The sequence below is a fragment of the Pseudophryne corroboree genome, chromosome 9 (assembly GCF_028390025.1).
Source record: "Pseudophryne corroboree isolate aPseCor3 chromosome 9, aPseCor3.hap2, whole genome shotgun sequence".
Lineage (NCBI taxonomy): Eukaryota > Metazoa > Chordata > Amphibia > Anura > Myobatrachidae > Pseudophryne > Pseudophryne corroboree.
The window spans coordinates 96962326-96976246 of NC_086452.1; the positions used below are offsets into that span (position 1 = coordinate 96962326).

General features: G+C 45.3%; 1 protein-coding gene across 1 annotated transcript; it reads right to left on the minus strand.

Moving 5' to 3' along the window:
- Positions 1-3166: 3166 nt before the first annotated feature.
- Positions 3167-11273, minus strand: LOC134958741 (serine-aspartate repeat-containing protein I-like). Its single transcript, XM_063941488.1, has 5 exons — positions 11190-11273; positions 10359-10935; positions 7048-7206; positions 3274-3380; positions 3167-3187 (listed from the first exon to the last, which is right to left on the minus strand). The coding sequence occupies exons 1-5, from the start codon at positions 11271-11273 to the stop codon at positions 3167-3169; spliced, it is 948 nt and encodes a 315-aa protein (XP_063797558.1).
- Positions 11274-13921: the final 2648 nt, after the last annotated feature.

The following is a 13921-nucleotide window of genomic DNA, read 5'->3' on the forward strand; positions in this document are numbered from 1 at the left end:
TGTTGTGAGACTACATGATTTATACTTATAATGGCAAGTCCACTGAGACGTTCTTGCTCCATGCTCGATCTTAGATAGTTTTTAATCAGCTTGAGCTTAGAGAAGCTACGTTCAGCAGCAGCCACTGTAACAGGAAGTGTGGCAGAGATTCTAAGTGCTACCAACAAATGGGGATAAATTTCTGTCACCTTTTTCTGTTGCATAAAAGTCAAGAGTTCCAAACTCGACATATTTTGTGACGGAAAATGTGGGACATTTTGCATTTCTCCAGCAAGTCCCGTGCCAACAATATCTGGTTGTCCATCAAGAGTTAAAGCAGCGCTCAATGCTTGACACTGCTCTAACAACTCTGTTTTTGTCAAATGGGGAAAGTTTACAAGCACTCCAAATTTATCATTAACTGCTACCAAGGTCTGGAATCTCTCATCAAGTGAACAGAGGGTTGCATCCACTAAGACATTAAAAAAAGTGGTTTCCATTTTTCTCAGCACATCACCAATAGGCTCATCTGGAGCCTCATAACTAAAGTGCCTTTTAGTTATTTTCAGCCTCTTTTGTTTAAGCACTGGCTCCACATTCATCTCCTCACACATCTCCTTTGCAATTGTCTGAGCATGAGAAAATCCTGTGTTTCTGTAGCAGGTGAGGGAATCTCTTGTCTTCTGCAGCAAGTTGACAGCCAGATCTAGCTGCATCGAGGTTGACTGCATCAGTTTACTCACATGCTGGATGTTGTTGAGAATGTCATACCATATCACAGTGCAAATAGAAAACCGATATGATCCCACCTCCTCAGCCAAAGACTGGGCTTCGACTTTCACGACAGGGTCTGTAGTAGTCTCCCTCACCTCCAGAAGAGCCTCTCTGACTTGCCCAGCCTGGTACCTTACTGCCTCAATGCTTTTGATCCTGCTCTCCCACCTGGTGTCGGACCATGATTTCAGGGTGGTGTTGACGTGTTTTAGGAGGATAGCCCATCTATGCGTAGATGCTGAGAAAAGGGTGAATATTTTCATTAAATATCCAAAGTAGCCAACTGCATCTGCTGAGGTCTTAGCAGCATCAGCTACCACCAGATTTAAAGTGTGGGCACCACATGGGACAAAAAAGGCTCTTGAGTTTTGCTGCAGCAGCCTAGCCTGAACACCTTTATTCTTTCCCTTCATGTTAGCACCGTTGTCATAAGATTGGCCTCTGCAGTCCTGAAAGGGAATGTTAAGATCCTCCAGCTTTTCTAGGATTAGAGATGACAAACTTTCTCCTGTTGACGCCTCTGCCACAAGGAAACCCATGAAATGTTCTTTAATTTGTGGTGGTTCATCCAGTGTCACAATTCTTATAATAACAGAGAGCTGTTCCTTATGACTTAGGTCAGGGGTACAATCCAAAATGATGGAGTAATACTTTGATGTTTTGATCTCTTCAACCATCGTGTCAAGTATTTTGGCACTGATTGAGTCTATCAATTCATTTTGGATTCTCTTTCCCAAATAATGTATGTGACGGCCAGTATCACTTTGCACCCTTTCAACATGAAAATTCATTACTGGGTCAAATTTGGCCAAAAGCTCCACCTCTTTCAGGAAATTACCATTGTCTGGTTTGTTCAATGTGTCTGTAGACCCCCTTAAAGCCATGTTTCTTTCAGCTAATGACTGAATTATTGCTACTAATCTAGTAAGAACTTGACGCCACCTGTTTCTCTCGGCTTCAGCGAGTGCCATCTCTTGTTTATCGATGGTTTGCCCCTTGGCAAGGCGGACCTCCAATTCCTTCCATATTTTCATGTTTGTATTGTGCTCCTGGCTATCCTCATGGGTCTTGAGCAACTGGCCTGCATTTTTCCAGTCACTTAAACCTTCTTTAATCAACTTAAAATCTTTCTGAGAAAACAGTTTGCAGCAGAAACAGTACAGACTATCATTCTTTTTTGAGTACATTAGCCAACTTCTTTTAATTTTTTCTCCATTGACCCAGACTCTGCTGAAATACTGATGCTGACATCTTCTTCCATCTTTTAGTTTTGTAAATGTAAAAGTTGTTTTGATCTTATACGGTCCTCTGATGACAAACTCTGTTCTTACGTTATCAGATAAGATAGACGGCCAATCAGCAGGGTCTATTGGAACAGCCTGTAGAGGTACAACAGAAGTGGAATGCCCAGCAGATGCAGTAGGTGTGCTTGATACAGTGCTTGGTAGTGCTGGGGAGGCGATAACAGGGGCACTAGATTTTGAAGTGCTGCGCAGTGCTGAGGATACGATGATGGGGGCACTTGATGTTGAAGTGCTGGACAGTGCTGTGGATTCGATGATGGGGGCACTTGATGTTGAAGTGCTGGACAGTGCTGAGGATGCGATGATGGCGGCACTTGATGTTGAAGTGCTGGACAGTGCTGAGGATTCGATGATGGGGGCACTTGATGTTGAAGTGCTGGACAGTGCTGAGGATGCGATGATGGCGGCACTTGATGTTGAAGTGCTGGACAGTGCTGAGGAGGTGATGATAAGGGCACTTGATGTTGAAGTGCTGTGCTGTGCTGAGGAGGCTAAGGCAGAGTCACTTGATGTTGAAGTGCTGGACAGTGCTGAGGATGCGATGATGGGGGCACTTGATGTTGAAGTTCTGGGCTGTGCTGAGGAGGCTAAGGCAGAGTCATTTGATGTTGAAGTGCTGGACAGTGCTGAGGAGGCAATGACAGGGGCACTTGATGTTGAAGTGCTGGACAGTGCTGAGGAGGCGATGACAAGGGCACTTGATGTTGAAGTGCTGGGCTGTGCTGAGGAGGCAATGATAAGGGCACTTGATGTTGAAGTGCTGGGCAGTGCTGAGGATGCAATGACAAAGACACTTGATGTTGAAGTGCTGGGCAGTGCTGTGGATGCGATGACAGGGGCACTTGATGTTGAAGTGCTGGGCTGTGCTGAGGAGGCTAAGGCAGGGTCCCTTGATGTTGAAGTGCTGGGCTGTGCTGAGGAATCAATGACAGGATCACTTGAGGTTGAAGTGCTGGGCTGTGCTAAGGAATCAATGACAGGGTCACTTGAGGTTGAAGTGCTGGGCTGTGCTGAGTAGGTAGGTAAAGGATGGCTTGATGCTGGACTGCTGGGCTGTGATAAGCAGGAGTTGTCTGCAGGTGGTCCCCGATTTGTAGAAGTGGGGTTACTTAAATATTTAAGAAGTGCATCTGAAAAAAGAAGAGATGTATATATGAACAAAGTACATTACATGCAATAGTATAGTTGCATAGCCTATAACATTTAATTAGATTACCTTTGTCTTTTTTCCATTTTTCTTCCTCTTCTTTTCTTTTTTTTCTTCCTTGTGCACCAGAGGGCTTTGGGCGTTTTGACATAATGGTTCAAGTGTTTCAACAAATTCTAGCATAAAATATAAGGTATTTACAGGAAGCTATTACTTCTGTTCTCCAGTATCAGGATGAGCAATATATGATGTCCCCAGTTCACATGGTTATGACATACATTTCACAATATTACAGATGTACCCCTTCTATTTGCGGTACAGTGTGAACGCATGCTCCCGCAACCACCGCCGAGTACAAGTGCTTTTAACTACAGGTAGTGAGAGCATAGCTTCCCGCTACCCATGCTCACTACCTCCTGCCGGCTCCCCCTTCCTTTAAAGGGCAGCCGCCCAGTTTACATAGCCATGCCACATATTACTGACCACAGTTCACATGATTATGCCACACATTATTGACCATAGTTCACACGGTGCTGCCCCGAAGGGGCAGATTATTTAAACAAAGTTTCACACAAGTTTCATATATACTGTATACTTAAAAACAATAATCTGGGTCACCCGCAATGCATATATAAAGACATTAGAGGGTTATACAAAATTAATCATTCTTCTACTACAACTGAATGAGGAACATATAATATTTAGGACCAATTTATAAGATAGAGTAAAAAAAGAAAAAATTTACAATAAGAATATTTTTTAAACATAATGCCCCATAACAGTGCCCTAGTTCACATTACATTATATTGTACGGTGGCCAATAAACATTATGCAACAAAGTACCCCCAATTCACATTAAGACATGTTGGGGCAGATGTACTAAGCCTGGAGAAGTGATAAAGCAGTGATAAGTGGAAGGTGATAACGCACCAGCCAATCAGCTTCTAACTTTCATTTTTCAAATTGTAATGATTGGCTGGTGCGTTATCACCTTCCACTTATCACGGTTTTATCACTTTTCCAGGCTTAATACATCTGCTTCACAGTGTATCCAGTTCAAATTATACCACACTATAGTGCCTCCACTTCATATTGTGCCACATTACAGTGCCCCAGCTCACATTATGTATTATAAGCCCTTCAAGTTCATTTTAAACCACATTTCAAAGAGCAGGTCCAGAGGTATAACTAGAAATAATGTAGACTCCAAGGCAAAAGTTTGTAAGGGCCCCTATGTATAACCTAATGGCAAAAAATGTATACAACACATGTAATTTTGACATAGCAGCTGCACTCCCTGCACCTATGGTAGCTACGCCCTGTATATAACACATGTAACTGTGACAGGGAAGATGGCCCCTCTCAGCTCTGGGCCCCATAACAACTGCACTGCCTGCACCCATGGTAGCTACGCCCTGTATATAACACATCTAACCGTGACAGAGAAGGTGACCCCTCTCAGCTCTGGGCCCCATAGCAACTGCACTCCCTGCACCTATGGTAGCTACGCCCTGTATATAACACATGTAACTGTGACAGGGAAGTTGGCCCCTCTCAGCTCTGGCCCCATAGCAGCTGCACTCCCTGCACCTATGGTAGCTACACCTTGTATATAACACATGTAACTGTGACAGGGAAGGTGGCTCCTCTCAGCTCTGGCCCCATAGCAGCTGCACTCCCTGCACCTATGGTAGCTACACCCTGTATATAACACATGTAACTGTGACAGGGAAGGTGGCCCCTCTCAGCTCTGGCCCCATAGCAGCTGCACTCCCTGCACCTATGGTAGCTACACCCCTGTATATAACACATGTAACTGTGACAGGAAAGGTGGCCCCTCTCAGTTCTGGCCCCATAGCAGCTGCTCTCCCTGCACCTATGGTAGCTACACCCTGTATATTACACATGTTACTGTGACAGGGAAGGTGACCCCTCTCAGCTCTGGGCCCCATAGCAACTGCACTCCCTGCACCTATGGTAGCTACGCCCTGTATATAACACATGTAACTGTGACAGGGAAGTTGGCCCCTCTCAGCTCTGGCCCCATAGCAGCTGCACTGCCTGCACCTATGGTAGCTACACCCCGTATATAACACATGTAACTGTGACAGGGAAGGTGGCTCCTCTCAGCTCTGGCCCCATAGCAGCTGCACTGCCTGCACCTATGGTAGCTACACCCTGTATATAACACATGTAATGGGCCCTACACACTTGTAGATTTGAAAGATTTAAAAGATTAAAGATATGATAGATGAAAGATTTCCCATGAACGATTATGTGCATACACACTGAACAATGTCTGATGAAAGATTTGAAAGATTTGAAAGATCCAGCTTCATTTAAATACTGGGCATGGGGGGTAATTCCAAGTTGATTGCAGCAGGATTTTTTTTATAGCAATTGGGCAAAACCATGTGCACTGCAGCAGATATAACATTTGCAGAGAGAGTTAGATTTGGGTGGGTTATTTTATTTCTGTGCAGGGTAAATACTGGCTGCTTTATTTTTACACTACAAATTAGATTGCAGATTGAACACACCCCACCCAAATCTAACTCTCGCTGTACATGTTATATCTGCCTCCCCTGCAGTGCACATAGTTTTGCCCAATTGCTAACAAAAATCCTGCTGCGATCAACTTGGAATTACCCTCATGGTTTTAGGAAGGTGGGCAAATGACAATGTCAATAATTCATCATATTCAATAAAAAAACGGATTTGACAGTCCCGCTGTCGAAAAACGGACCAATTGACGATAGTGTGCATCCTGGATTCGACTTCATGGACGGCACAAAAGTGTTAAAAAAAAAACCCTGAAAGAAATTGCGTGTGGTCCCCCCTCCTAAGTATAACCAGCCTCGGGCTCTTTGAGCTGGTCCTGGTTATAAAAATTCGGGGGGAAAAATGACATGGGATCCCCCGTATTTTAACAACCAGCACCGGGCTCTGCGTCCGGTCCTGGTGCCAAAAATACGGGGGACAAAAAGCGTAGGGGTCCCCCGTATTTTTGGAACCAGCACCGGGCTCCACTAGTCAGAGAGATAATGCCACAGCCGGGGGACACTTTTATATCGGTCCCTGCGGCCCTGGCATTAAATCACTAACTAGTCACCCCTGGCCGGGGTACCCTGGAGGAGTGGGGATCCCTTAAATCAAGGGGTCCCCCCCTCCAGCCACCCAAGGGCCAGGGGTGAAGCCCGAGGCTGTCCCCCCCATCCATGGGCTGCGGATGGGGGGCTGATAGCCTTGTGTCAAATAAAAGAATATTGTTTTTTGCAGCAGAACTACAAGTCCCAGCAAACCTCCCACGCAAGCTGGTACTTGGAGAACCACAAGTACCAGCATGCAGGGGGGAAACGGGTCCGCTGGTACCTGTAGTTCTACTACAAGAAAAATACCCGAATAAAAACAGTACACACACACCGTGACAGTACAATTTTATTACATACATGCACACTTACATTCATACATACTTACCTATGTTGACACGAGGCTCGGTCCCCTTGTCCACGTAGAATCCATGGGTGTGCTTCATGCACACTGCCGGGGGACAAACCGCTGCCCACCAATGTATATAATATATTTCCCCCTGCCCACCAATGCATTATGTCCCCCGGCAGTGTGCATGCAGCATGTGTTCTCAGTACACAACATATCAATATGCATGCTGTGTACTAGGAACACATGCTGCATGCACACTGCCGGGGGACATAATGCATTGGTGGACAGTGGATTTTATTAAATTCATTGGTGGCCAGTGTGTCATTGGTGGCCAGTGTTTTATACATTGGTGGCCAGTGTTTTATACATTGGTGGCCAGTGGGAACACTGTGCTATACTTACCAAAGACGCGCTGCTCCTTTTCCACGATGCTGCGGCTGGCTGTGCTGCGGCTGCGCTCCTCTTCAGTGACGGCCGGGAGTTCCTCTGATGACGGACGGTCCGGGACGGATGGGCGTGGCGTGCAGGCGGCGGGGCGGAGGATCGTCGTTATCATGAGCTCTGAAGAATGGGCAAAAGCCCTGAAACATTGACATAATACACACTTTGGTGGTGTTTAAACCTGTTGCAATCTCCTGAGTGTCGCCTCTCTCCAATTCTTTGTGTGTATGTGTATATATATATATATATATATATATATATATATATATATATATATATTATATCTCTCTCATCCAAAGGTACAGCACTTCTGGTGACTCAAAATAAATAAATATATATATATATATATATATATATATTATAATTCTGTACACTAAAGGGCACTGAATCGTTGTCATACCACTATGCCAGCGTGTTATATTATTGAGTCACCAGGAGTGCTGTACCTTTGTATGATATTATCTTGTTTTCAACGAGCACCCGCTGCAGTATTGATGTATTACAGGGAGAACCGGACCTTTGGAAGTATATTATATATATTTTCCACACACACACATATATATATATATATATGCTAGTAGAAATCATTGCAGCACTCTTGAGAATTTCCATATAAAAACGTGTATTAAACATACCGCGTGGTATGGCGTGATATGTTTAATACCCATTTTTATGTGGAAAGACTCTGAGTGCCGCAGCAATTTCTACTAGCCCATACCACACAGTACCCTGGAGGCACCAGAGCAGATAACGACCAGCTGATTGGAGTGCCGGTCCATGCACTATTGGGGTATATATATATATATATATATATATATACACAGTCAACATTTTATATATCTTTTATTCATACATCTTTCGTCAGGTTCTGACAAAATATGTATGAATAGAAGACATCTGAAACGTTGACTATTTTAACAGTACCACTGGAGTGTGCTTCGCCATGTATATTATATATATATATATGTATATATTTTATATATACATATGTATTTATAATATAGATATCTAATAAATATATATCGGCGGCAATGAGGCGACACTCACCAGACTTGCTACGATACTCGTCCCTGACAACGGGCGCAAGCCTGAAACGTAGGATTAAAGGACGCAAATTTTATGTTTACAGAATTCTGATGAGTTCCGCCTCATTGCTGCCGATATACATAGGTTTACAGGGTTCACTACGATCTGCCGGCGGCTGGCCTCCCGGCGACCAGCATACCAGCGCCGGGAGGCTGGCCGCCGGCTTATCGACAGTGTGGCGAGCGCAAATGAGCCCCTTGCGGGCTCGATGCGCTCGCCACACTACTGGCACGGTGGCGCGCTACGCGCGCAACACTATTTTATTCTCCCTCCAGGGGGGTCGTGGACCCCCACGAGGGAGAATAAGTGTTGGTATGCCGGCTGTCGGGCTCCCGGCGCCGGTATGCTGGTCGCCGGGAGCCCGACCGCCGGCATACTGAAAACCATCCTATTTACAGACCTTAGGATGGCACCTCAGCAAATGTTACAATAGGAGTGCAAGCAAATTGAGAAAAAAAAAAATATATATATAAATAAATATATTATATATATATATATTATATATATATATATATATAAATATATAATATATATATACATAATATATATAATATATATATATATAATATATATATATATATATATATAATATATATTGGCAAAATGACAGAATGGACACTGTGACTGAATTAACACTGCCTTACTGTCAGCAGCTGTACTTTTGCTGCTTTGCGGTGGTGGTGTCAGGGTGCAATTAGCTGCTCCCGGCTGGCCTTGAGTCCCACAGTCTCTCCCTTCGGCCTCCGCCTCCCAACTTCATTGATGGCGCAGTGCCCGGAGTCTTACTGACTCCGCTAAGGACCATGGGAGGAGGAGCTGCTGCGGCCGGACATGCGCAGTAGCCCTCCTCCCGGAGCGGCGGCCATCTTTGTAAGGGGCAGCCCAGCAGCAGACGCTGCTGGAATACCCACACTGCCCCTGAGTAGCGCCGCTGCGCCGGCGCTGTGAGCCGCACGCACAGTGACAGCCAGTGTCGCCCTCACTCACCCGCTCACCCGCTCCATCCTCCGGCCGCGCTACGCTGCTACCGCAGGCAGCTCTGCTCTAATGGAAGAGCAGAGGCGGCGAACAGCGGGCGCCCCCCCCTCACTAGCAAATTATATGTAAATCAGCAACTAGGTAAAGGCAGATGCCCTAGGCAATTGCCTAGTCTGCCTATAGCTAGGGCCGGCTCTGTTTGCCTGAGTATCATTTGTGCATGTATTTATATTAGAGATGAGTGGGTTCGGTTTTACTTGGATTTACTCGAATTTACCCGAATCTCCTTATTGGCTATTGGACGTCACGTGTTTTGGATAGCCAATAAGAAGGATCCAGAAAATAAGAAATGGCGATAATTCTGGCATAAAGTACCGAGTGAATCCGATACCACTCATCTCTAATTTATATAGATTGTTGACTGTCTGATTATCAGCCGAACACTAACCACCTCTACTAGCCATTACCTCCTAGCTTGTTTATACCTTTCTCCTATTGAATTGATCTTTGTCTTGAATGCTTCAGGATTCAGTAGGTATTGGAATTTTGTGGTCTTTTAGATTTTCCTCCACTTGCTATTGGACGTCATTATTTGTATACCTTTATCTGACAAACCGTTTGGCTGTATAACATGTTCTCTTCTTGCTACTGCACAAATGTTTGTTTCTCATTATATTTTATTGTGAAAACTCAATAAATACCATTAAAAATAAATAAATAAATAAATAAATCTTTCAAAGAATAGCACAAATAGATGAAACACAAATATGTTTATTTAAGTGTCTCCAGGTGTTAGCAGGGGTTCATGCCTCTCTCCGGTGGTGCTGGGGGACACATGCCTCTCTCCGGTGGTGCTGGGGGGCGCATGCCTCTCTCCGATGGTGCTGGGGGGCGCATGCCTCTCTCCGGTGGTGCTGAGGGCGCATGCCTCTCTCCGGTGATGTTGGGGGGCGCATGACTCTCTCCGGTGGTAGTGGAAAGTATAAGCCTCTCCCCGGTGGTAGTAGGGAGCACATATGTCACACTTTATGGATCCTCAATGCCAGGGCTGAGGTCTAGCTTCTTGCCACGACACCATACCACCCATAGACAAACGAAACTGGCTACTGCTAGAATAAACACACAGATGACTATGATGCAAATAATCAGTGTGCTGGAGATTCTGGTATTCTCTAAAGTTGTAAAAACTCTGGCCCCTCCAGTATTACTGGTCTCTACAGCACTAGCATCATCATCCTTGTCTTGTAAGGAGGAATCGTCAGCCTCATCCACATGGGAGACATTGTTGGCCACGTCTGCTGGTTCGGTATCACTGTCCTCATCCACTGGGGCAACATCCTGAGCCTCATCCAATTGGGCGGCATCTTTGTCCTCATCCACTATGACGGAATCAAAGGCCTCATCCACTAGGGTGGAATCAAAGGCCTCATCCGCTGGAGTGGCATGGTCGGCCTCATCTGGTGTGGCTTCATAGTCGGTGTTGTCCGCTGGGACAGCATAGACAGCTGGGGCGAGAATAGCCGTCTTCACCTCTTTGGCGGAATCAAAGGCCTCGTCCGCTAGGGCGGAATCAATGGCCTCATCCGCTGGTGTGGCATGGTCGGCCTCATCTGCTGTGGCGTCATCATCGGCTTTGTCTGCTGGGGCAACATAGTTGGCTGGGAAGAGAATAGCAGACTTCACCACTTCGGCAGGAGCATCCTGAACAGCTTTGGCAGAAGCTAGGGCAGGAGCATCACCTTTCACCTCTGGGGTGTGGGTGGCCTCTACCGCAATGGCTGGGGCCTATACAAATAAAAAATAAAATAGTATATATCAGTGACTACTATAAAGATAAATATTGTCTGAAGTGAAAAAAGCTGCAGAATATCTTACATATAATGGGACATTTTTTAAAGTTGTTCCAAAGAAAACTGCTTAGAATTTGTGCCATTATAATTATGAACTAGACTGTCAATATTCTAGAATATTTTTAATAAAGAACACAAATGCCTGATTGTAGTGACCAAAAAAACACGTGCTACACTGTACACAGATACCTGTGAGACAGGTTTCACAAATTTTCCAGATGGGAACATGTATGAAAGTTGCTGTACAGGAAACTGTAGAACAGTGTTCCCCATAGAAACCCACTCCCGTTTCTGATGACATGACCGCCCAATGCTGAGTCGCTGCTCCTGTTTACATAAGTGATATGCGATCGCATCTCACTGTGTGTGCATGTGCAGTATTGCTGCTGTGCGTGAGCACTGGGCAGTAATAGTTCAGTATGTGGTCACATCGCTGATGCGATCCATACTGTATAAGGCCCTAAAGCCGATTGTACTTTAAAACAATATTCATTATATAACTGTTAAGTTGAATATTTTTGGTGAACAGCTAAAATAAAAATTGTGTCAGTGTCCAAATATATATGAACTTAACTCTATATGCAGAACATTTACACTCACACCTACCCAACTCATGATTATACTGTTGTTATTACTATTGCGAATGTGCAGAACGGGTCCTGCGATCACAGCGCAGATATGGGAACGCCTCTGCCAGATTGACAGCCTGGCTGCGATGGCAGGAGGCCTGTCGCCATTTGATTTATTGGAGCGTCGGCATGTTATGCCAATCAGTCACCCCAATCACACCCACACCACGGCCCCATTTATAAGCCGTCACCCCCATTTCCCTGCCGCTGCCCACCGCAACGTTCTGTCTCTGCCTTGGATACGGAGCGTCGGGTGCCTTGAGGACCGCATTTAAGAACCTCCAACCTAGACTGTTTGGGTGCTTTGAGGACAGAGTTCGGGAACCACTGGTGTTGTGGGTTGTAGAAATAGTTTAACCAAATACTTTTTTTTTGTTGAATCCGCATTGGTGAAAATGGACCCAAAAACTGTAAAAAAACTCCCGTAAGTTCAGCAAAAAAGGGGATCAGCTGCAAGTTTTCCGATCCATGTGGTTTTCACCAGTGCTGATTTTTCAACCAGTTGAAAAAATGACACGGGCATTCAATAGGTCGGATGTAAATTTGACCTAAAAATAGGCCAAAAGTGACGTTTTTTCGACTGGTCAAAAAAAAAAATGCACTAAATGAATATCCCCTATGTGTAAAAAATAGTGATGAGCGGGTTCGGTTTCTCGGAAACCGAACCCCCCCGAACTTCAGCCTTTTTACACGGGTCCGAGCCGTGCTCGGATTCTCCCGTGTGGCTCGGGTAAACCGAGCGCGCCCGAACGTCATCATCCCGCTGTCGGATTCTCGCGAGATTCGGATTCTATATAAGCAGCCGCGCGTCGCCGCCATTTTCACACGTGCATTGAGATTGATAGGGAGAGGACGTGGCTGGCGTCCTCTCCGTTATAGTCATAATAGAAAAGACTAAGAGTGACATTGTTATAATTGTGGGGAGGATTGGGGACGGGGAGCAGCTGTTAGGAGTACAGTGCAGGGTTTTGCTGATAGTAGTGAGTGTGACCACCAGTTTAATCCGTTCTCTGCCTGAAAAAAACGCTCCATACCATATCTGTGCTCAGTGTGCTGCATGATATATCTGTGCTGAGTGCACTGCTCACACTGCCTAATTGTGGGGACTGGGGAGCAGTTATAGCAGGAGTACAGTGCACAGTTTTGCTGACAGTGACCACCAGTCCAGTATACGTTTGTCTGCCTGAAAAACACTCCTGTGGTGGCTTTTTTTCTTTATACTAGTAGTTTAGCAGTCTGCTGACAGTGTCCACCAGGTCCATTTATTATACAGTATATTATATATATAGCAGTACGGTAGGCCACGGCTGTACCTACCTCTGTGTCTTCACTCGTCGTCCATAAGTAATAATAGTATACTATCCATCCATCTACATTGTATACCTGTGGTGGCTTTTAGTTGTGCGCAAAATATGGAGAACAAAAATGTGGAGGTTAAAAAAATAGGGAAAGATCAAGATCCACTTCCACCTCGTGCTGAAGCTGCTGCCACTAGTCATGGCCGAGACGATGAAATGCCATCAACGTCATTTGCCAAGACCGATGCCCAATGTCATAGTACAGAGCATGTAAAATCCAAAACACAAAAGATCAGTAAAAAAATGACCCAAAAATCAAAATTAAAAGCGTCTGAGGAGAAGCGTAAACTTGCTAATATGCCATTTACAACACGGAGTGGCAAGGAACGGCTGAGGCCCTGGCCTATGTTCATGGCTAGTGGTTCAGCTTCACATGAGGATGGAAGCACTCAGCCTTTCGCTAGAAAAATTGAAAGACTTAAGCTGGCAAAAGCACAGCAAAGAACTGTGCGTTCTTCTAAATCACAAATCCCCAAGGAGAGTCCAATTGTGTCGGTTGCGATGCCTGACCTTCCCAACACTGGACGGGAAGAGCTTGCGCCTTCCACCATTTGCACGCCCCCTGCAAGTGCTGGAAGGAGCACCCGCAGTCCAGTTCCTGATAGTCAAATTGAAGATGTCAGTGTTGAAGTACACCAGGATGAGGATATGGGTGTTGCTGGCGCTGGGGAGGAAATTGACAAGGAGGATTCTGATGGTGAGGTGGTTTGTTTAAGTCAGGCACCCGGGGAGACACCTGTTGTCCGTGGGAGGAATATGGCCATTGACATGCCTGGTCAAAATACAAAAAAAATCAGCTCTTCGGTGTGGAATTATTTCATAACAAATGCGGACAACAGGTGTCAAGCCGTGTGTTGCCTTTGTCAAGCTGTAATAAGTAGGGGTAAGGACGTTAACCACCTCGGAACATCCTCCCTTATACGTCACCTGCAGC

What these genes read in the sequence shown, in the direction of transcription:
- LOC134958741 (XM_063941488.1), bottom strand. Translation starts at nt 11,273, where the DNA reads ATGGGGAACACTGTTCTACAGTTTCCTGTACAGCAACTTTCATACATG. An exon ending in TTGTGAAACCTGTCTCACAG is followed by an intron (nt 10,936 to 11,189) that starts GTATCTGTGTAC and finishes TTATTTGTATAG; the next exon opens with GCCCCAGCCATTGCGGTAGA. An exon ending in AAAGGAGCAGCGCGTCTTTG is followed by an intron (nt 3,381 to 7,047) that starts GTAAGTATAGCA and finishes ATTTTATGCTAG; the next exon opens with AATTTGTTGAAACACTTGAA.